We start from the raw sequence: 22,662 nt of genomic DNA on the forward strand, positions 1-22,662 counted from the left end.
AGTAGAGTACCTACAACAGGGTGCCACGAAGTTCTTTTTTCAATAAAAAAAAACAAACATACTCACCTCATCCATTTTATCGCGATGAGGCCGCCAAGGCCATTTTGATTGAAGATCCCACATGAAATATTGTGCACAGTGGCATATGATTTCGCCACTCCGGCGACCATGAATCACGCACCGTGTAAGATTTTGTGTGGTGTCTTCAATCAAGATGGCCGCAGTGGCCTGTACGTGCTCAAATGGAGTATTATTTTTTTTTTTAAACTGGATTAAACCCTGAAAGCTCTATTATTCTCAGATGCTGCGATCATCAATGAACGCGGTATCTGAGGGGTTCAGTAACAGGGGCGGCACAATCACCGTTCCTCATCATTGGAACGTTCAATGTCACAAAGAAATTTAGCTTCATGATTAATTACTTCATCACAAAGCAAATTTCTTTGTAAGTATTGTAAGTAGAGGGAGCAATGATGAGGAACGGTGATTGTGCCGCCCCTGTTACTGAACCCCTCTGCTTTCTCCATCTTCCAGTCCCAGCTATCTGCTTATAGTCACATCATCTCTGGAGCAATGCGTGTCACCATGTCCATGACCAATCAGATGTAAGCACTGCAGGAACTGGAGTCAGTGGGGGACCGAAGCCGCGTGGAGCAGGCTAGCATGAATCTTCTTTTTCAGGAGTCAGGCTTGAGCATTACATAAAATATAAGGGCAAATCCCTTTAAGGTTCAACTAGATAAAGATGACCACTGATCTGATAAACTTTTCGATAAATGCAATACTAAATGCAATACTCCGTATTCAAATAAATGATATTTTTTTATATTGTGATGGCAGAGATTATTTCATGAATGCTGGTTGTATCAAATTATCATGGTACCTACTGGTATAGATGCAAGCATGACTGAGATTCGGTCAGGATTTCGGAACACAGCATCCTCATCCCTAACCGTGATTTACCTGTTGTTGCAAACTAAATTTTTGTACTACAATGCCCTAGGCACTTACTGCTCGAAATGGCACCGTGTTAAGGGCTTATTCTTCCCTAGAAACAATGCTTCTAGAGGAGAATAGCTCTATGTTAAAGTGTGCAAGATGACAAGTTATTTTTCCGCTAGGGCCCAACATAAGTCTATGGGTGCCATGTTACAGCTCTGTACGACTCAGAGGTTGTATGGAGCCATAGTATATATTTGTGTGCTTATCCTCATTTCAAATTCAGCCTTGTAAACTGTTTCATACATTATCCTCCTTCATATGCAGTATAAGTATACAGTATGTGATTCTGAGTATTATTTCCCAGTGGAGGTGTCTTAGAATTTGATACATATATATGCTAGACGGTTTTACCTTATTTGCAATACTTGTGATGAATGACTTAATATCCAAGTTAGTCGGGCAACTCTTTTGACAAGGAGCATCTGCACATTTCAGGCACCTGTAAAACAAGCGACAATGATAAATATTTTATAGGGCAAGGTATTTTCTCTTGCACTATAGGAATGCGACCATTAGAAATGAGAGGTTGTGAACTCAAAAACTGAATTACATGCAACAAATTACATTATGCACAAAAATCAATAACGGTCCCCATAACATCACCTTTTGCTACTAAATCTTGTAGTAACACAATAAGAGAGCATGCCTAAAGCTTTACTTTGAATATTGCATGTAAAAATGGTTATCAAAAATTTTTTTTTTTTAAAGAGATTTCTCATTAGAATTTAAAGGCTTGTTTGATTTCAAATACCTAGTCACAGAATACTGAGTTAGGCCTCATGCACACGAACGTTGTGTGCATCCGTGGCCGTTGTGCCGTTTTTCATTTTTTTTCGCGGACCCATTGACTTTCAATGGGTCCGTGGAAAAATCGGAAAATGCACCGTTTTGCAGCCGAGGCCGTGATCCGTGTATCCTGTCCATCAAAAAACCTGTCCTATTTTTTTGACGGACAACGGTTCACGGACCCATTCAAGTCAATGGGTCCGTGAAAGAACACGGATGCACACAAGATTGGCATCCAAGTCTGTGATCCGTGGCCGTAGGTTGCTTTCATACAGACGGATCCGAAGATCCGTCTGCATAAAAGCTTTTTCAGATCTAAGTTTTCACTTCGTGAAAACTCATATCCGACAGTATATTCTAACACAGAGGTGTTCCCATGGTGATGGGGACGCTTCTAGTTAGAATACACTACAAACTGTGTACAAGACTGCCACCTGCTGCCTGGCAGCACCCGATCTCTTACAGGGGGCCGTGATCCGTACAATTAACCCCTTCAGGTGCGGCACCTGAAGGGGTTAATTGTACTATCATATCCCCCTGTAAGAGATCAGGGCTGCCAGGCAGCAGGGGGCAGACCCCCCTCCCCAGTTTGAATATCATTGGTGGCCAGTGCGGCCCCCCCCTCCCTCCCTCTATTGTAATAATAGCTTGGTGGCCAGTGTGCGGCCCCCCGCCCCCCCCCCTTCCTCCCTCTATTGTAATAAATTGTTGGTGGCACAGTGTGCGCCCCCCATCGGGGCCCCCCCTTCCACCCTCTATTGTAATAAATCGTTGGTGGCACAGTGTGCGCCCCCCATTGCCCCCCCCTTCCTCCCTCTATTGTAATAAATCGTTGGTGGCACAGTGTGCACCCCCATCGGCCCCCCTCCCTATATAGCATTAACAACATTGGTGGCCAGTGTGCGGCCTCCCATCTCCCCCCCCCCCCCGATCATTGGTGGCAGCGGAGTTCCGATCGGAGTCCCAGTTTAATCGCTGGGGCTCCGATCGGTAACCATGGCAACCAGGACGCTACTGCAGTCCTGGTTGCCATGGTTACTTAGCAATAGTATAATAGTAGAAGATTCATAGTTACCTGCTGGCTGCTGCGATGTTCGTGTCCGGCCGGGAGCTCCACCTACTGGTAAGTGACAGATCTGTGCGGCGCATTGCTAAATGAACTGTCACTTACCAGTAGGAGGAGCTCCCGGCCGGTCACAGACATCGCAGCAGCCAGCAGGTAAGTATGAATCTTCTACTATTGTACTATTGCTAAGTAACCATGGCAACCAGGGCTGCAGTAGCTTCCTGGTTGCCATGGTTACCGATCGGAGCCCCAGCGATTAAACTGGGACTCCGATCGGAACTACGCTGCCACCAATGATTGGGGGGGGGGGAGATGGGAGGCTGCACACTGGCCACCAATGTTGTTACTGCTATAGAGGGAGGGGGGCCGATGGGGGGCGCACACTGTGCCACCAACGATTTATTACAATAGAAGGAGGGGGGGGTCGATGGGGGGTGCACACTGTGCCACCAACGATTTATTACAATAGAGGGAGGGAGGGGGGTTGGCCGCACTGGCCACCAATGATATTCAAACTGGGGAGGGGGGGTCTGCCCCCTGCTGCCTGGCAGCCCTGATCTCTTACAGGGGGATATGATAGTACAATTAACCTCTTCAGGTGCGGCACCTGAGGAGTTAATTGTGCTGATCACGGCCCCCTGTAAGAGATCGGGTGCTGCCAGGCAGCAGGGGGCAGTCATGTACACAGTTTGTAGTATATTCTAACTAGAAGCGTCCCCATCACCATGGGAACGCCTCTGTGTTAGAATATACTGTTGGAAATGAGTTTTTACGATGTAACTCATATCCGACAGTATATTCTAACATAGAGGCGTTCCCATGGTGATGAAAACTCCAATCCGATGGTATAAAAGAACTCCAGGCTTTACATTGAAAGTCAATGGGGACGGATCCGTTTGAAATGGCACCATATTGTGTCAACGTCAAACGGATCCGTCCCCATTGACTTGCATTGTAATTCAGGACGGATCCGTTTGGCTCCGCACGGCCAGGCGGACACCAAAACGACTTTTTTTCATGTCCGTGGATCCTCCAAAAATCAAGGAAGACCCACGGACGAAAAAACGGTCACAGATCACGGACCTACGGACCCTGTTTTTGCGGACCGTGAAAAAATACTGTTGTGTGCATGAGGCCTTAAGAGGACGTTTAAAACCCTCATCTGTAAAAGCCCCTTTACACTGCCCGAACATCCGGCAGATTATCGCTAACAAGTATTCGTGCAAACACTCGTTAGAGATAACCTACTGGTGTGAAGGTTCCGTAATAAAATCGTTCATGCGGTCACCTAAATCATTGTTTGCCAGCAGCAGATCATGCAGTCTAAACAGCACTCTTCTGACAGCAAACAATGATTCTGCAGGACAAGCGGTTGCATTAGCAGTTACTCCTCCCCATACTGTGGAGGATATTTCTGCATGTAAACGCAGCTTTCTCCACCAGTGACGAGCAGGTGATTGTCGGGAAGGAACACTTCCTTCCTAACATTCGTCTGCTCAAGGCAGAGTGGTGGAGAACACTCTGGAGGACCCTGCATGTCAGCAATATGCAGTAACGCAGAAAGTCTATTAATGTCAATGGTATCTGTAGAGTTCTTCATTTCAACTGTGGTAGCACTGCAGAGGAATGAAAGGGGTTATCCAACCCCTAAAATGCCCCCTGTAATGGCTGGGCCCCTGATATACTTATCCCGCTTTTCGGCTTGCCGCTCCTTATCACCGCACAACCGCCGCATCCCTGTTGCACGGATCAAAACATCCGGCTATGGGGGGGGGGAGGGAGGATTAACTATATAATAGGCCTGGGGCTGTTTACATATCTTGTGCCCCCTTCTTCCATTTGACCCGACCATCTCCCCTTTCGGGTTATTTTTATTTATTTTTGTAAATATTAAAGAAAACTATACCACATATATAGTATAACATTCCCAGCCTCTCATAGTGTATAGTGTACAACACCCCAGAGTATATAGTATACTACAGTATATAGTACCCTGATTGCAGACATTAGCCTATCTGTTTGAAACAGCAGAAACGCATGGTGCCTTCTATGCTTGTGGGCATCATATTTAAATAGACGACCAGCGCTGTACATTTATGGTGCTGGTAGTTAGGGATAAGCAAAGTAATCTTCGGATCATAGATCATCTATGATCTGAAGCTCGCTTTGCTCATCACTACTGGTAGTGTAGGGGTTAAATAAAAAGTAAGGGTGGGTTCACATCACGTGTTTGCCATCCGTTTAATGTATACGCTGGGGAAAGAAATAGATACAACAGCGTAGCACTCCACGCTTCTATCCTGCAGAGTCTGGTAAAAAAAAAAAAACGGATACGTTAACATAGACATTTTTTTATTTTACAATGGAACTCTATAGTGAACATATGACACTGCATGACTGAGGCATCCGTTAACATATGTAATTTTTGCATATGTTAAATGGATAGCAAAAATCTGATGTGCACCCAGCCTTCCCCTTTAAGTTTGATTTCTTTTTAGATACCATAGGTATAAAGCAGACGAGAGCCTATAACATTAATCACTGCAGCAGGACTGTCCACACTAGTCATTGTGTCCCCTGTGACAGATCTTCTGCAGGCCTCACAGCTCAGCCTCCCCCTTTATTATTAACCAAGAGCAGAGCTGAGCATGTTCCACCATATCCCATCCTCTTACCTTTGAGGAGGGTTAGCTGGAGTAACACATGCTTTAGGTCCCATATAAAGAATACATGTGCACTAGAGAAGCAGAGCCTATGCTCATATCTGGCCTGACCCTAACAGCTGTAAACTCTGTTTCCCTGCTGAGGCAAACGGCCGGTTCTCCAGTCATCAATTCTCACCTCACCCTGAGCTCCATCACTCAGTCAGAGTGCTTCTGCTGCTTCCTTCTGACCTCTCAGCCGGCCTGGGAGCGCAGCAAACAGGGAAGCCCAGTAGTTTACCGCCAGCAGCATGGTAACCCTAGCTAGTGCTGGGATGCAAACATCCACTGAAGACATCAGAGAGTGGCGGGCACACCAGGCACCCAGCTGCTAGCTGATTGGAGGAGGTGTTGCTGTTGAGTTCCTCCTCACTATCCTAACCCTCTCTCCTTCCACCTGCTGTTGTTAGCACAGTGCTAGTCCTGCACTTAGTGACAACTGAAATTATCAACATATAATGGCACTTGGGTGTTTTGGGATGACATTGGGCCTGGGGCTGTCGACCCAAATGCACCTATTATAATCCACCATTGGGGGGGAAGAGGGACAGCCAATAGCAGGCCGTGACAGTGACCAACCTTCCTAGCGTCACCCGCGATGCTAGGAAGGCTCATCTCGTGTCGTGGCCTGCTATTGGCTGCTTCCCCCATCACCAGATGTGTTAATCTACACAACTGAAAGCCACAGCGGCGGCCGCGCGGGCATCAGAAGCTATGTAGGTGCCAGAAAGCAAGGTAAGTACATCCTGTGTGAGGGGCTCCGGGCATTATAGGAGTGGGATAACGCTTTTAACTATTGCTGTGTTACCATAGTAGCTGCAATTGATAGCTAGGGGATCCAGCAGCAAGATAGCTCAGCTTATTGTATATTGAGCTTTTTAACAAAACATCATTGTCCAAAGTAGATAACAACTCCAACTATAGAATGAAGCAAAGTGTATGTGGATCAGCTATGTCACTTGAATAGACTTGACTCTGGGATACTCCTCCTTTAAAACCTGTTCAGGGATCTGGACTGTGCTGCATGAGAACCCACAAGCTATTACCCCTTCTAACAAATTCTGCTCAAGTGACTGTTGATCCATGAGGGTCAAGAGACACCGGTGCAGGACACCAAGGGATTAAGCAAAACCGTAGTCAAGAATGGGTCGAGATCAGTGCAGGCAGACTACTTACAGTCCAATAAACAGATACAATGTCAAAGTGGGCAGTTCAGGAATAGTATAGGGTCAGGTGAGATAGCAAAGAGTCAGATCCAGAAGTCAGGCAGAATTCGGTACATGGAACAGGCAAACAAACAGCACACCCTTGAGGTAAACTAGCAAACTAGAAGCTATTGCTCTGGCAAATTACCCAGGGTAACCAGCCACAGACTGGGGAAGATTAGAGTATGCATGCTTGGATGCTACTGACAGTGAGAGGTAATTCCAGCAGGAAGCAGGCAATAGGGATGGTGGTGGGACTGGAATACTGGAGCCTTGAAACAATGAACAGGGTGAGAAAGACAAGTGAGCAAGAAATATTTTTTGGCTTGAGTAACACCAGAAATAATTCTGAGCAGAGCTTTTACAAATCTGTAAATTCTTATATAGATCTTTTTATAATGTAAAAGTTAAATGGCCCTCATTCTTAATAAGAGTAACCAAAAATTTTAAAAGGCTAGAGGCACATATACACCATACAGTTAAATAGAGCCAAAGGGACTTTGTATGGTGTCACTTAGAGATCAGCAAATCGATTCTAAACAAGTGGAAGGCTGAAAAGTCAGCCTGAATTTGTGGGAGGGGCATCTTACCTTCTTAAGCTCCAGCCCCCAGCTCCTCAGGGCGCTTCTGTTCATACCTGGATAGGGAGTCGCTTGCTCTGGTACTGCATCCGTGCACGTCGTGAGTTGCTTTCATCTGCTTCGTTTTCGTTTCATACACTGCCGTTCACGTCTTCAGGAGAGGTAAATTCTGTGCCATACTTTCGGCTCCCTAAGTCGGCGTGCGTTCCAGCGTGGAACACATGCCTATACACATTCCTGCCCCAGGTTGTTTTTTTTTGTTGTTTGTTTGTTTTTGTTTGTCTCATTTTCCCCATCCAACTCCCTCCCGAGGCAGCAAGAGGGGGCAGGGTCCTGCCCGCGGGTCCCCCCCTCCACACGGCCTCCCCCGTCCCCTCCTTACTCAGGGCTCCGCTGCAGCCCGGCGTGCGTTCCAGCGTGGAGCGCACGCCGGAAATCTGCCACCAGGTATGAGCTCCGGGTCGGAGCGCGGAATCTTCATTCAGGCCCGGCAGAGTCATGCGACGTGGCGGCTCCAGTGCGGTGACTCCAGCTGGGTTAATCCTGTCCCCACTGGGTCCCTCCCCCTCTCGAAACACACCTTGATTCTGGCCCCACAACCAGGTCTCCCGCCCTACGTACTACTTAGGACGGGTGGTCCCCGTCCCCCAGTCTGCTGGTCCGCATGGTCACCCCCCCTGCACATTTTTTCCCAGGCAAGCCTGGCACCCCCGTCAAAACAGGCCATACGTAGTAGGGGTATCTAGCCCCTGGGCAACAACGGCCACGTCCACAAACAGCAGCAAAAAAATAAAATAAAAAATCCCTCAGTAGGGCCCAACCACAAGCCATCTCATACGCACTCCCACCGTGCAACGCAGCGCTAGGCGGGAGGAAGACAAGGTCATCCACGTTTCCTCACTTAGGTAGGGGCCCCGGGGTCCCTGCTGGGCTGAAAGGGCGCTAGTTCCAGTACGATGTTTAAAGAAACTGGGGGTCTCACTACGAGTGGGCCAGGTCATCATCACACGCCATACTCATTCAGTGGTCACAATGCTCACTACAGTCATCCAGTCCATGGTGGGGACAGTGCCATGTGTTATATGTATGTACTTTCACGTTATATGCTGTTTCCTCTACTGGTTCACCAGGCTCATACCTACCTCTGCCTCCTGGATCGCCCAGGCACGCACCTACCTCTGTCTCCTGGTTCGTCCAGGCTCATACCTACCTCTGCCTCCTGGATCGCCCAGGCACGCACCTATCTCTGTCTCCTGGTTCGTCCAGGCTCATACCTACCTCTGCCTCCTGGATCACCCAGGCACGCACCTATCTCTGTCTCCTGGTTCGCCAGGCTCATACCTATCTCTGCCTCCTGGATCGCCCAGGCACGCACCTATCTCTGTCTCCTGGTTCACTCAGGCTCATACCTACCTCTGTCTCCTGGCTCGCCCAGGCTCACACCTACCTCTGTCTCCTGGCTCGCCCAGGCTCACACCTACCTCTGTCTCCTGGTTCGCCCAGGCTCACACCTACCTGTCTCCTGGTTCACCCAGGCCTGTCATCCTCCCCAGTTATGTTCTCTTTCCCTTCCGAACTTTATGGATTTGTCCTCTCAGGAACGTGTTCTGACCGTTCACTTGTACGACATTTGGACCAAGGTCAGGTAACCCAAGACATCAGTACAGGTAGTAGCCTCTAATCCCAGGTACGTTACTCAGACCGACACAAGCCTTCTCGTGGTCGTACTACGTCACATATAGTTATTGCATATTTTTCCAGGAACAGTCTGGTTATGTATTCCCCTGAATCGCTCAGGCTTCTGTATTTTCCCTGGTCTCTCAGTGGGTAGGTAGTGGCCAGGTCCACCCAGGTTCAGGGTAATGCCCGACGCACCCAGGGTCCGTCATCTTCACGAAAGGTGTAGGTAAGCGCCTGATTCGCTCAGGATTCCATGTTGCCTGAACCGCTCAGGATTCAATGTATTTGCCTGAATCGCTCAGGTTCCATGCGTCTGCCTGGAACGCTCGGGGGTTTCTCAGCAGGGTCCGGCTGGTTGCTGGTTACCCGGTTCGTGTCCTGCATGTCTGGATTTCTGTTTCCCGCAGGTCTTGTTGCATGCAGCGCGACTTCGGGCCCTGATTCTGGCAGTTCAGGGTCATCCAGCAGTTGGCCATGACGCCCAGGCTGCATCCTGGTTCTCCGTCGCTTCATTCCAGTGCCACCAGATCGCACCTCTCTCCGGGTCTCGTACCAACGCAAGTTTATTTCAGGTAAGCAGGGCCTCAGGCCACCGGAATTTCGATCCATCCTCAATTGTGTTGCAGGGCGTCTCCGTGTCCGGTCATTCCACAGTGCCAGGTTTCAGGTAAGGTCCAGCCGGGTGGCGGCTTTACGCATCTCCGCAGCTCAGAGCCTTCCTTCATTCATCACGAGCCTCCATTCCTAGGTCTTCAGTATCGCCGGAGAGTTGGCAGCGCTGTCCGTGGATTCGGGTAGGTTGAGATCCTTTGAGATCGCTTAAAAAAAATATAAATAAAAGGGAAATATATATATATTTTTGGGGGGGTTTTCCGGGGGGGGGGGGGTAGTTCTGATGCACCCCAGGTCTCATTTCCCTAAATGGCTCGGGTTTTATGTATTCCCCTGAATCGCTCAGGTTTCATGTATTTACCTGAATCACCCAGGTTTTATGTATTTACCCGCGTCACTCAGGTTTTACGTATTTTCCCTGAAATCACTCAGGTCATGTATTTCCCTGAATCGCTCAGGTTTGAATTTTCCTGTCTCTTTCGGGTTGACAATATTTCCAGGTTGTATGTATTTTCCTGATTCACTCAGGTCACGTATTTCCCACAGGTTGTTCGCATTTGCCTGAATCGGTCATGATCCAATATATTTGCCTGAAACGCTCAGGGGTTTTCCCATACCATCAGGAAACTACCAAGCCGGCGTCAAGGTTTCCAAAGTTTTTTAAGGTCCCACCCGCAGGTGGCTTTGACGATGTCTCCTACACCCTGGCGTTCATAGCCCACTGTCACCGCAAATCTCAGGCTGTCATTTAACACCATCGGGCTGTACCTAGCGGGGATACAGCACTGCGCCATGCTTCATAATCCAAATGGAGGTTCCATTTCTTCAGTGCAGGCAGTCAAGGCAGCCCTCAGGGGGATCCAGAGGTGCGGGTATGCCCCTACCGCCCGTAGAAAGCCTGTTTCCGGCGAGATGTTTGGGAGACTGTCGTCTGCGCTGGATAGACATCCTTTTGGGCACTCTCCTAGTTTAATTATTAAGGCAGCCATGTATCTCGGTTTTTACGGGTTCCTCAGGCCAGGTGAGTTTACCAGCACCTCCCCTAAACGTCAGGGGTTGCAGGTGCGGCAGTTGTCCTGGGCCCATGACCATTTTGTCCTCTGGCTCCCTTCCACGAAGGCCAATCAGCATGGGCCTCCCTCAGAGGTCAGGTTTTAAAACCTCGAACGATTCGTGCCCGGTCATGGTCCTCCGTCAATTGTTAGCCCTGTTGCAAGATGCCCCCCTAGATGGCCCGCTGCTTCCTTGGCGTGGGGGGCCCCTGACGTCAATCCAGTTCGTGTCCTACCTCAGAACGCTGGCCTCAAGTCTCGGCCATAACCCACTGGCCATCACAGGACACTCGCTCCGAATCGGGGCCGCGTCCTCAACATCAAAAAACAGGGGTCCCGGCGCACGTGATCAAATGCATGGGTCGTTGGCGCTCTTCCTGCTTCACAAGATACATCCCGAACCCGAATGTAGAGATTTCCCAGGCGTTTTGTAGTCTTGCTCTCTGAGTGGAATTAAAAGCTCTCCTCGTCTATCTTTGCCCACTACTAGGCTTACCCTCGCTCCTGGCTTCCGGCACAACACAGCCAGCTAGGTCAGGGGAAGCGCTTCCCCCCTCATCACAGGTAAGCCTCTCCTATCAATCAAATTTGACCTGAATGTTCAGAAAAAAAAATGGTTCAAATCTGAATTCAAATTTTTGTTGATTTGATTCAAACAAATTTCTCAAAATGGCATCGGACGTTTTTCAGATCATAAGAAGGAGGATACCATGATCCGTAGTATTTTCAGACTTCATAAAAAAATGTAAAAAATGATGCTATGATGTACACATCTATAGGGATCTGCTCTATTGAAGGAGAGCATGTTAGTTCATGGAGACAGCGCCAAAGAACATAAAAAGAACATTTATTTTGAAACTAAAAGGAATCTTATGAGACTCTGATGTACTAAATATTAATGTTCTGGATCAATTTTTATTTTTCTCTGCCAATCTCACCCTGGGGAGATTAATAGTAAGATGCCTTGGAAGTTGGTTGAAATCCTACTGTTCTATTCTGGAGACCATGGTCAATTCACTTTACACTACACCAAGCACCTAAATTAAATTTAAAGCTCTGAAGGCGAGAACATATTGATGATAAATTATGTTTTATTGCTCATAGTGCTGGATAATTCAACTTTTCATAAAAATAAAGATACTCATTATAATGGCTGCAAAGTTAAATAGCTTAACATAACAATCTCTTGCATACTGAATATCTCATAGTCAGACGTTGTTGCGTCTAAATAAATCTCATTCTCTGAAGTGTCTTGGTCAATTCTGCATTCATACTGTAGTTGTGATCAGACAATACATTAGTGATTGCAGCTGGAAGCACAATCACCCAAGAGCTGCTCATGCAATCTGACACGGTTGCATTTAAATAGATTTCATTTGCTTAGTGAGTAATTTTGCTACTGACAATTATAAAGCACTTTGGACCTTTTATCATGGCAGACTATAGAAACTATTTCATTCCTAGCATTCCTGTCCTGTGAAAGTAAATCGAAAAAATTGTGTTTATTGGGGTGCACAATTAAACTAATATCACGCCCATAAAAATATATACCAGTCTAAAGAAGCACTTCAACAAAAATATTTATTCTCTGTTCCATTAGAAAAGTGCATGATGGAACTTGTAGTGATTTTTTTTATTTTTTACTGGTGGTTGTAGTTATGAGTTATGCACTTCCTTCTGGTCCTCAGCTGTGCCATGAGACTTACACTCTCCAACTGACATAACACCTAATGTTTGGACCGGAAGTAAGTTTCTCCATTCATTTCTAAAGGATCCTCGTCAGTCTCTTAGGAACTGGAAAAATGATTATGCAATATAAAAAAAAATGGAATTATAAAATTGTTATGTTCTAACAAGGGTCCTACCAACCCCTAGAATAGGCATCCTCAAACTGCGGCCCTCCAGGCCTTCTGCAATTTTGCAGATAAAGATATTAAACAATATGGGTCCCAGAACAGATCCCTGAGGTACCCCACTGGTAACAAGACCATGGTCTGAATATACTCCATTGACTACATCCCTCTGTTGTCTGTCCTTCAGCCACTGCCTGTCACAGCCTTTGGTGTGCGCTGTGACACTTATGCCACACTTGCTGTTGCCTGTGGCAACGTTTTGCTGTTTCAGCATGCGGGGGCAGTGTCACGGCCTTTGTGGTGTGTGTCGTGACATGGTTGCCTTGCATGTTGTTGCCTGCGGCAACGTGTAGCTTTTTATGCTGGTGTGTACACTTCCTCTTTCTGTTGTTTCCTCATCTGTCCGGTGCTGGAGGAGTTAACCACCTTGTTGGGCGTGGTCACTAGGTGCTTCATCTTACCTGTGGCTAGAGGCCAGGAGTCAGTGGTACTCAAGCCATGGTGTGTGTTGGAGTAATGCTCCTGGTCTTCATGTTCCATCTCCCTAAGTAAGGGCCTCCTAGTGGGACATCATGGTCTCTAGCGATGTCTTCCCTCCCTTACATGTTTTGTATGTTTGGTGTGGGGTTATGTTTTGGTGTGGGATTATGTTTTGGTGTGTTGTAATTGAACCACAAGCCTGTATGCAGTGCCGCCTGGGGCTGCCATGCACCTTGTGGCATGGGGTTCCTGGCAGAGTCTAGTGTGCTGGATACCTGTGTGAGTTGCTGGTATGGTGTCCTGTTTGGTGTTAGGGTTCTGGTACGTATTCACGGGTTCCAGTTGTGGTGACAGCGGCAGGTAAGTGTGTTGTCTTGTTTTCTTACCTTCCGATTCTCTTGCTGCATATGGTCTTTTCCTTTCCCTGCTTCTAGGCCTTTAGAGACTCCTGTTTCTCCGTGTTGTGGATGAACAGGTCATTTTCCCCCTGCTCCTAAGTGAGGGATTTCCAGGACGACTCAGGATATTAGGCATCCAGGGTATGAGCCGTCCTACCATCCAGGTCCGTTCATACGTTGAGGAGTTAGGGCTAGGTATAAGGATGCATTAGGAGGTGACCTGCTCCCTTATCCTTGTGTTCAGGCCTAGTTGCTTTCATTATCCCCCAGTCATCGTACGGTGGGGGGTTTTCCCCACTCCCGGCCGTGACACTGCCTAATCCATTCAACAATATGGGAGTTCAAGCACAAAGACTGCAATTTATTGATAAGCCTTCTATGTGGGACAGTATCAAAAGCTTTACTAAAGTCTAGATAAGCGATGTCTACTGCATCTCCACCATCTATTATTTTAGTCACCCAATCAAAATAATCTATAAGATTAGTTTGACGTGATCTCCCTGAAGTAAACCTATGCTGTTTTTCATCTTTCAATCCATGGGATTTTAGATGTTCCACAATCCTCTCCTTAAGTATGGTTTCCATTAATTTCCCCACTATTGATGTCAGGCTTACTGTCCTATAGTTTCCCAATTCCTCCCTACTACCTTTCTTGTGAGGTGACATTGATGTCTCGCTAGGTGACCACACAGATAAGGCAGATGGAATATCCACAGGTCAGGTGCATAGATTCAGGACCCAGCAAAGCTGGAGACAGAATGACCTCCAACCCACAGCACACAGGATAATATAGCAGGTTAGCAAGGTCATCTGACCACCTAGCAGACACACCTAGACAAAACAGGGAACATTGACTGCACACAAACCAGGAGTAACAAGAACCACAGCAGTGAATAGTTCACACAGGTCACATATATTGCAGCCAGCATGCCTAAACAAACAACTGGTATACACAGAATCCACCATAGCCAGTACGAGTGAAAGGGCAGCAGGCCTACACAGCCATAAACTGTGACAATAGGGAACCGAACAGTCAAAGCACAGGGAGGTCAATAAAAGCCACAGTTCACACACGGGAAGCCACAACTACATGTAGATCATAGCAACCAATCTACATGGAATTCACCACAGCCAGTACGCCAGAGAGCTGCTAAAGCGAGTACATATGGCAACCCGTGACACAGTGAACTACACTGTGACAAAAATGATTGTGGGGTTTAGAACACATCCATGTCCTTGCCTACTTGTACCATCCACCCTAAACTGTGGCCCCCAACTGGACGGCGGTGCCTTCATCATTAATTCCAGAGGATCTTAGGGGCAGCAACTAAACTGACAGAATCCAGCAAAATAAATTACAAAGTGCACAAGTCACACAAGCGGAGGTCAAACACAAAGGGTTATGATATAGGGTTATAAAGTCATGATGCCAAGCCAGGAGTCAAATATGAGTCACATCAAAGTCAAAAAATGTCAGGCAGAAAAAAGAGCCACCACAAAGCCAAGAATCAGGGTATCCGAAGTCCAGCAGCTTACCTGTTTAAATACCTCACCATAAGCAAGCATGGGACGTCGGACTGGATGTTGATGGCCCCACTTGAACTGGAAGTGACAATGTCTTTTCTGATTGACTTGTCTTTCCAGCACACTTTTGTACCAGGCTGCCCTGCAACTCAGACTGGTGGTCCTGCTGACAGGACACTGGCAACACTGAAGATAAGAAGCCACGTACAGTGACAGAGTGTGTAGAGGTAAGTACATGACAACATGCTTGCTAGTGGTTCAAGCAGGACAATCTTTAATCAGTTTAACATTAGGAGAAAATTGTAATACATACATTCACTAGTATAACTCTATTAGGAAAACATAGCGATGGCACTATTTTAGCAGTCACAGTGATGGCTTCTCTTTAAAAGGTTCTACTGACATTTTGTTGGATATTTTCTATTTCAAATGTCCAGATTAAAGGAGGGGTCAGTGACCTTTTTCATTACTTCTTCTACATTCTAAACAGAATATTTGCTAGCCTACCGTATAGTATATTTAGTACTTTGTGCAGTTTTAAGCAGACATTAGGTGTATGTGGCGATATATTTTACCTTAAGTGCGCCATAATCAATTTACTTAAACTGAAACATTTTACAGTTACAAAGAGACGTGCTAATTGTCACTGAAGATAAATTTATATTTACAGCACTTCAGACATGAAACACTTCTACAAACTCAATCCAAATGAGTTGAATGTTGTCTTTGAAGTGAACAGACAGAGAAAATTACTCATGTTTGAAGACTGTTCTGCAGTTTCTACAGTTTGCAGCAATCATATTAATTGCACAGTTTATTAACCCTGCTTTGCTTATTTCTGTCAGTGGTCTAATCTTATAAAAAAAAAAAAAAAACTAGAAAGAATGAATGTGCTCAAAGATGCAACGAGAACTAACAATAGAAACAAATAAGGCCCAATTTACATTGTTTTTTTTAATGCTTTTTAAATGGTTTGTAGTAAGTATAGTGCAGTCTGCAGCACTCTTCTTGCAATAAAAAAAAAATTATAACATAAACCGGAAACCTGATTCACAGTCAATACAATCTGTCAGTATTTGTCCAGATCATGTCTCTATTATTAACAAAAACCATGTGACTGTTTTCTTTCTCTTATTTTACAGGCCTAAAACAGAGAAACAGAAATTCGTATTAAGGCTGGTTACAGCTTCGCTTCAGGCTGGCTCCTTCGTTCCGCTTCGTCACTTCCGGTTTGCGGCCTCGTCACTTCCGGGTAAGTCTCGGCTCGCTCGGCTGCCTCGAGCGTGCGGCAGCATCCGTCCACCGCCCGGTCGGTCTCCCTCTTCTCTCCAGCGCCAGGGGAACCTCTTCTCTACAGGTCTGTTCTCCTCAGCAGGGTTCGGCGATACCGGCGTCGGCGGCTCTCCAGGTGGGGGCGATCCGTTCTACGGTCATATTATATTGATGTTCATGTTGTGAATTTCTTTCAGTAGGAAGTAATTTTCAGTGTCATAAATTGCAAACTCATAGCTAGCCTCATCAGTGGACGCAGAGCTGGGGAATGATAAAAAAAAAAAAAAAAAGAGCCCCGCTCTCTGTTTATTCTGTGAATGTGTGTTCTCCAGCAGTTTCACTGATCCAATAGGATTCCTCATTTCATGTAGACATGTCCCCTACGCCATGCCCGTGCGATGCTCCAACTGCCATGTCCTCAACTCCTGTTGTGCCGCCCTCCTGTGTGCATTTGCACCTCCGCATCGCATGCTACCCTCCTGTGCCCTAGTTTGTGGCGCGGCGGTGATGTCGCCTCCCGCGCGCGCCTGGTCGGCTCCACTTACCGCCTCCTTTCTGGGCGTTTTTCATGGCTTGGTGGCGTGGGCTGCCCTCCGTGCTCGGGTTCCTGGCATAGCGGCCGCGCCGCCCCTTTGTGCACAGGCATGTGGCTCTGCCGGCTTCCCGGCCCGGCGCGTATGTGGAGGGGGGCAGCAGTTCACTTAGACGGGCCTTCCCTTCTGGGTCGCAATGCTGCTTCCGGTGTCTTTTTTTTTTTTTTTTTTCCTTTTTCCTCCTTGTGAGCTCATTGTCATACTTGGGTGCTGATACGTTTTTCCCCAATAGGAGCAGGATCGCGGTTAAGCTTGTCCAGTCTTCCCGTTCAGCCAGGTAGCTGTTCATCAAGTTCCTGGGTTCCTCAGGTATCTTATACATGTTGTTTTACTATTTCTACAGTATCGTTTTGCTCCCACTCGCCATACGTAGTCTACCTGGACCGCCCAGGCTCGCTTGTCTCCTTCCTCCTGGATCACCCAGGCTCGTGTCTTTAGTCTTCCTGGTTCACTCAGGCTCATCTTCTTGCTGTCATCCTGGATCGTCCAGGCCCGCTCTGTCTCTGTCGTCCTGGATCGCCCAGGCCCGCTCTGTCTCTGTCGTCCTGGATCGCCCAGGCCCGCTCTGTCTCTGTCGTCCTGGATCGCCCAGGCCCGCTCTGTCTCTGTCGTCCTGGATCACCCAGGCCCGCTCTGTCTCTGTCATCCTGGATCGCCCAGGCCCGCTCTGTCTCTGTTGTCCTGGATCGCCCAGGCCCGCTCTGTCTCTGTTGTCCTGGATCGCCCAGGCCCGCTCTGTCTCTGTCCACCCATTCACATTCTTTATAGGCACTTCTGAGCACGCCAGGTCCACCCAGTGACACCTCTTCAGTCAACCCCTGCTGCCAGGGTCATTTTCCTTCCCGGACCGCCAGGTCCTTTTCTCGCCTCCCTTTTCCTGCGTCACGTGGGTCCCCCTTCGGTCACGACACGCTCCCATTCTAAGAATTTTCACCCAACTCATCCAGGTCCTTCAAGCAGGCACCAGAGGCGTTCAGTTCCTCTTCTCGCCTGTTCACCCACCCCGCCCTCGGCACCCCTAGGTCTTCCTTTCTCGTCAGCTCTCCCAAAAGCGGTGTTCATTCGTGCCCATCTTGCTTATGTCCGCAGGTAATTATTTTTCCCCGTACTCTCTCCAGTACCCTCCTGTAGCAAGGTCCAGTTCTGTGCAATTCGGGTAGGATCACGTTTCCTTCTCGCCTCTCTCCTCGTTTCATGCCAGTCCTTGGTTGTATTTAAAAAAAAAAAAAAATTTTTTTTTTTTTTTTTTTTTCTCCCCATCTGTCGTTTTGACTTTTCTTTAACAGGTGCGAGATGTCCCAACCATCCGATATTGAGGACTCCCTCTCGGGCCCCGGCTCATCAGTTTCAGGGCACGCTGGTAGCCCATCACTCAGGCGTTGGACTGTCCCTAAACTCATCGCCGAGTTGAATAAGAGAGGTATTCCCCATCCAGCTTCGGCCCGGAAGGCGGAGCTCTATCGCCTCCTGAGGACAGAGCAAGGGAGCGGCAGTTCGCAGTCCTCCCTCTCATCTATCCAACTGTCGCTGAATCAGCTGCAAGCCACCATAAGCGGCCTCGTCGGTTCTTTGGCGGACGTCCAATCCAGAGTCACAGAGCTGGAATCACGCGGTCCAGGGGATCCCCCGGCCGCAATCACGGCGGTCGTGCCCTCGTCCTCCCAGGAGCCAGTATTGGGTACGCTCAGTGCTGGTCCTGTTGTGGCCCCAGCCCTCTTTGTTCCCGAAGCCATCAAAAAGGACATTTTAGCTGGGAAGGACGTCAACTTGGCGTCCATCCTGATAGCTTCCCAAGATGTGGCTGAGAACAGAGTCATCAATTGCGGGGAGGTGGCAGTACTACTCAGGGCCAAAGATGCCCGCCTGAATAGAAAGCTTTCTATTCCGGAGTTTGTGCTGGCATTTAGCCTTTACCGCGATGTGGTCTGCTCAGCCCACCCGCTCAGGCGGGAGGAACTGGACACTTATCTGTACCGGCTGACGGACCTAGGATACAAATATGGCGGCGCCAACTTTTACGATTATCATCGTTCATTTTCCGCCAAGGCCGCGGCAGCCTTAGTCCAGTTTCAGTTTGTTACCAACTGGGCTATATTAGACATGGAGCTCTTTTTCCGACACTTCACCGGGCTGAGAGCTCCGACCTGCACGACGTGCCAGTCCATCTCGCACACGGCCGACTGGTGTCCCTTGCTGGCCACTCCAGGTCTGGACCGGGCCCTCCCGGGTCCTTCTGGCCTAAGAAGCCAGCCGTCCGTGGACAAGTTGGGCAGGCCCATTGTGTTTCTTGGGCAGAGCCAAATATGTAACAATTTCAATGCAGGAGGGTGCGGTTTTGGTAGCTGCAGAGCTCTACACGTTTGCTCGCTGTGCTTCAGGGCTCACCCCCGTTCTTCCTGCCCAAAAAAATCCTCAAAGCCATGACTAGCCGACATCAACATCGAATTGTTGGCTGTTCTCTTGCAGGAACACCCCGATCAGCATTTGGTCCAGTTTCTCCTTTCAGGATTCAGGAGGGGTTTCCACACTGGGTTGATTGCCCTCCCTCTTGAGTCCTGGGAGGGGAAAAACCTGCAGTCGGCCATGCACGACCCGGGGGCAGTCAATAGTCTGTTGTTGACGGAGGTCCAAAAAGGGTTCCTGCTGGGCCCATTTGATTTAATCCCCTTTGCTACCTGGAGGATTAGCCCAATCGGGTTAGTCTCCAAGCAATCTTCAAATAAAAAAAGGTTAATTTACGACCTGTCTGCGCCCCACATGTCCTCCACACCCAGCTTGAATTCTCTGATTCCATCAGAAGAGTTCACCATGTCCTATTCCACCATAGGGGAAGCCATCAAATTCATCTTGCAGTTAGGAAGAGGGGCCCTTCTTGCTAAAGCTGATATAGCGGACGCCTTTAAGCTGCTTCCCATTGCTCCTCATCTTTGGGGTTTCTATGGCATCAAGTGGGATCATCAGTATTACTTTGCCAATAGACTCACCTTTGGCTCCAAGAGCAGTCCTTGGTTATTCGAGCAGTTCGCGGGCGCCCTGCACTGGATCTTGGGTCACCACGGGGGTCTGGACAGGGTCATTCACTACCTCGACGACTACTTAATCGTCCAAGACCCCCGGGGTGAAGCCTCCGGGCTGGACATCCTCCTCCAGCTGTTTTCCAGTCTCCAGGTTCCAGTCGCCACTTCCAAGACCGAGGGCCCTAGCACGAGGGTCACCTTCCTGGGCATCGTGTTAGATTCCATCTCCATGGAAGCAAGTCTGCCGGAGGCGAAATTATCTAGGATCAGGTCTGCAGTCTCCATCGCGGCTTCCTCCCGGGTTCTTACTAAACTGGAGTTGCAGTCTCTCCTGGGTTCCCTTAATTTCGCCTCACGGATCATGCCCCAGGGGAGATCCTTCGTGTCTAGGCTCCTCTCTCTTCTTCCCTCGGCACAGGACCGGGATTCCGTCATCCATCTTGACAACCAGGCAGTGGCGGATCTCCTCATGTGGCACTCCTTCCTCACTTCCTGGAATGGCATTTCCCTTTTCGTGCCCTCCTTGGATGCCTTTTCCCCGAGGATCCAGTCCGACGCCGCTGCTTCTCGCGGGTTTGCGGCCATTTTTCACCCCCACTGGCTGGTTGGCAATTGGCCGGCGGAGTTCTCCCTCGATGGCGAGTCCCTCAAATCTTCCCCTCTCCTGGAACTATACCCGCTGGTGGCGGCCGCCCAGGTCTGGGGCCCCCTTTGGGCCAACAAACCCGTGGCTTTCATCACGGACAGCCTAATCCTGGTAGAGGTTCTCTCCAATAGCAGGGCCAAATCACCAAGGATCATGTCCCTCCTCCGCAGGTTGATCTGGCTGTCCCTACGGCACAACTTTCATATTTTCCCTTCCCACATCGCGGGGGCTGAGAATGTAGCGGCGGACGCCTTGTCCCGTTTTAACTACACCATCTTCTTCCAGGCTATGCCAGACGCAGATCCGGTGGGCACACCCGTTCCCCCCTTCAAACTCCTGACCATGGACTAGGACAGCTGGTGGCATCCGCGAAGAAGTTGGTCCAGGGATCTTTAGCCAAAAACACCGCCAGGAACTATCTCACGGGCTTCAGGGCGTTCCGGCGCTTCAGGCTCAGCCACCCGCAGAAAGGCCAAGACTATGTGACCTTTGTCATGGCATTCATCGCCCACTGCCATCTCCACCTGCACCTCACTCACAACTCCATCAAGGGGTACCTAGCGGGGGTCCAGCACTACAGACTGCTTGCTGATCCTTCTTGCCAATCCATCCTAGCCAACCAGGCGGTGAAGGCAACCCTCAGAGGCATACAAAAAAACAGTCCAAGCCCAGCGGCGCGGAGACAGCCAGTCTCTGGGGAGCTATTTCGAAGTCTGTCACTAGCCCTAGATGGTTCCCCCTTTGGGCACCCAGCAAGCCTTGTCATCAAGGCTGCAATATATCTCGGGTTTTATGGTTTCCTAAGACCAGGGGAATTTACTTCCAGCGCCTTGACACGCTCCACCCTCCTTAAACGCCATCTCATTCGCCAAGGTGACCAGTTTTCCCTATTTCTGCCTTCTTCAAAGACTAGCCAATCGGGTCCTCCGGTCGAGATTAGGTTTTTCCCCACATCTAACTCCTGGTGCCCCGTCAAGGTCCTGGGGGCCCTGGCCGAGTTTCTCCTTCCTCTCGCTCCAGAGGATCCGCTGCTTCCCCTCCAGGGCAGACCGCTCTCCGCGTCCCAGTTCATGTCCCACGTTCGCGCATTAGCAGCAGGGCTAGGGCATAACCCAGACACGATTTCAGGGCATTCTTTCCGTATAGGAGCCGCCTCCGCGGCCTCTAAACACCAGGTTCCCGCGCATATTATCCGCAGGATGGGGCGCTGGCGTTCTTCATGCTTTGCCAGGTATATACCTAACCCGCAGGTCGAGATTGCCAGGGCTTTTGGTTCACTGGCCTTGTAAGTTGTCCCGTTTACTCAATAAACATGTTTCTCTCCTAACGCGTGGTATCTTCTTGCCCACATATACAGGCCTACCCCGCTCTGGCTCCGGGCACAGTTCAGCCATAATAGGTCTTGGAGGGTGGTAGGCCCCCCTCCCCCCAACTCCAAGCTGACGTACACCTCAGCCCCTACCACAAGTATTAAGGCTGGTTACAGCCTGCATTTGTGGGCGGGGCTGCCGGCTACTTATTCCCACGCGACCTCACCTCCAGGACGGTCGCTTCAGGCCCCACCCTCCCAACCCTTCTTTCTTTCATTCCACTCTCTTGGGTGGCCCACATATACAGGCCTACCCCGCTCTGGCTCCGGGCACAGTTCAGCCATAATAGGTCTTGGAGGGTGGTAGGCCCCCCTCCCCCCAACTCCAAGCTGACGTACACCTCAGCCCCTACCACAAATATTAATATGTTTCCTTCTAAAAATATTAGACAATTGAGGTGAATTGAGGAAAGGCCAGAAAGATCATTTCAAAAGTCTGATTTCGGTCCAAGGAGAGTTTGTATAGTAACCTACATTTCTGTTCTCCTCTTCTGTATTTTTCAGCCAATCAGGACAAATTGTCAAAAGAAAAGCTATCAGCAGTTTAATGCTCCCTGAATCATGCAAACTCAGAGAGTGTAGAGCCTGGTGGTGAGAACCTGGAGGGGAGACATCTAGTGGACAATTCTCCACTTATGGATGTCAAAAAATAAATAAATGGAGACAGCACGTCCAAAAGACATGTTTTGGCTTAGTGATAGCCTTTGTCACCCGTGTTTGTGTTACTGGATGGTAATTTTCCCCTTGTCTGAATCTTTTGTGTTCTGGCAGTGGGTGTGGAACCACTGTGTCAAATAACAGATTTGACTTTGCACTACTCCTAA

At 48.8% G+C, this 22,662-nt stretch overlaps 1 protein-coding gene across 1 annotated transcript in view; it reads right to left on the reverse strand.

Annotated features, from left to right (window-relative positions):
• Positions 1-22,662, reverse strand: part of DPYD (dihydropyrimidine dehydrogenase) — a 1,350,396-nt gene that overhangs the window by 940,403 nt on the left and 387,331 nt on the right. Inside the window, exon 4 of the mRNA XM_044302252.1 lies at positions 1,354-1,441. Coding sequence (XP_044158187.1) covers positions 1,354-1,441 — 88 coding nt within the window. The remainder of the gene's footprint in view (positions 1-1,353; positions 1,442-22,662) is intronic.

This window comes from Bufo gargarizans, chromosome 7 (genome assembly GCF_014858855.1).
Source record: "Bufo gargarizans isolate SCDJY-AF-19 chromosome 7, ASM1485885v1, whole genome shotgun sequence".
NCBI classification, from domain to species: domain Eukaryota; kingdom Metazoa; phylum Chordata; class Amphibia; order Anura; family Bufonidae; genus Bufo; species Bufo gargarizans.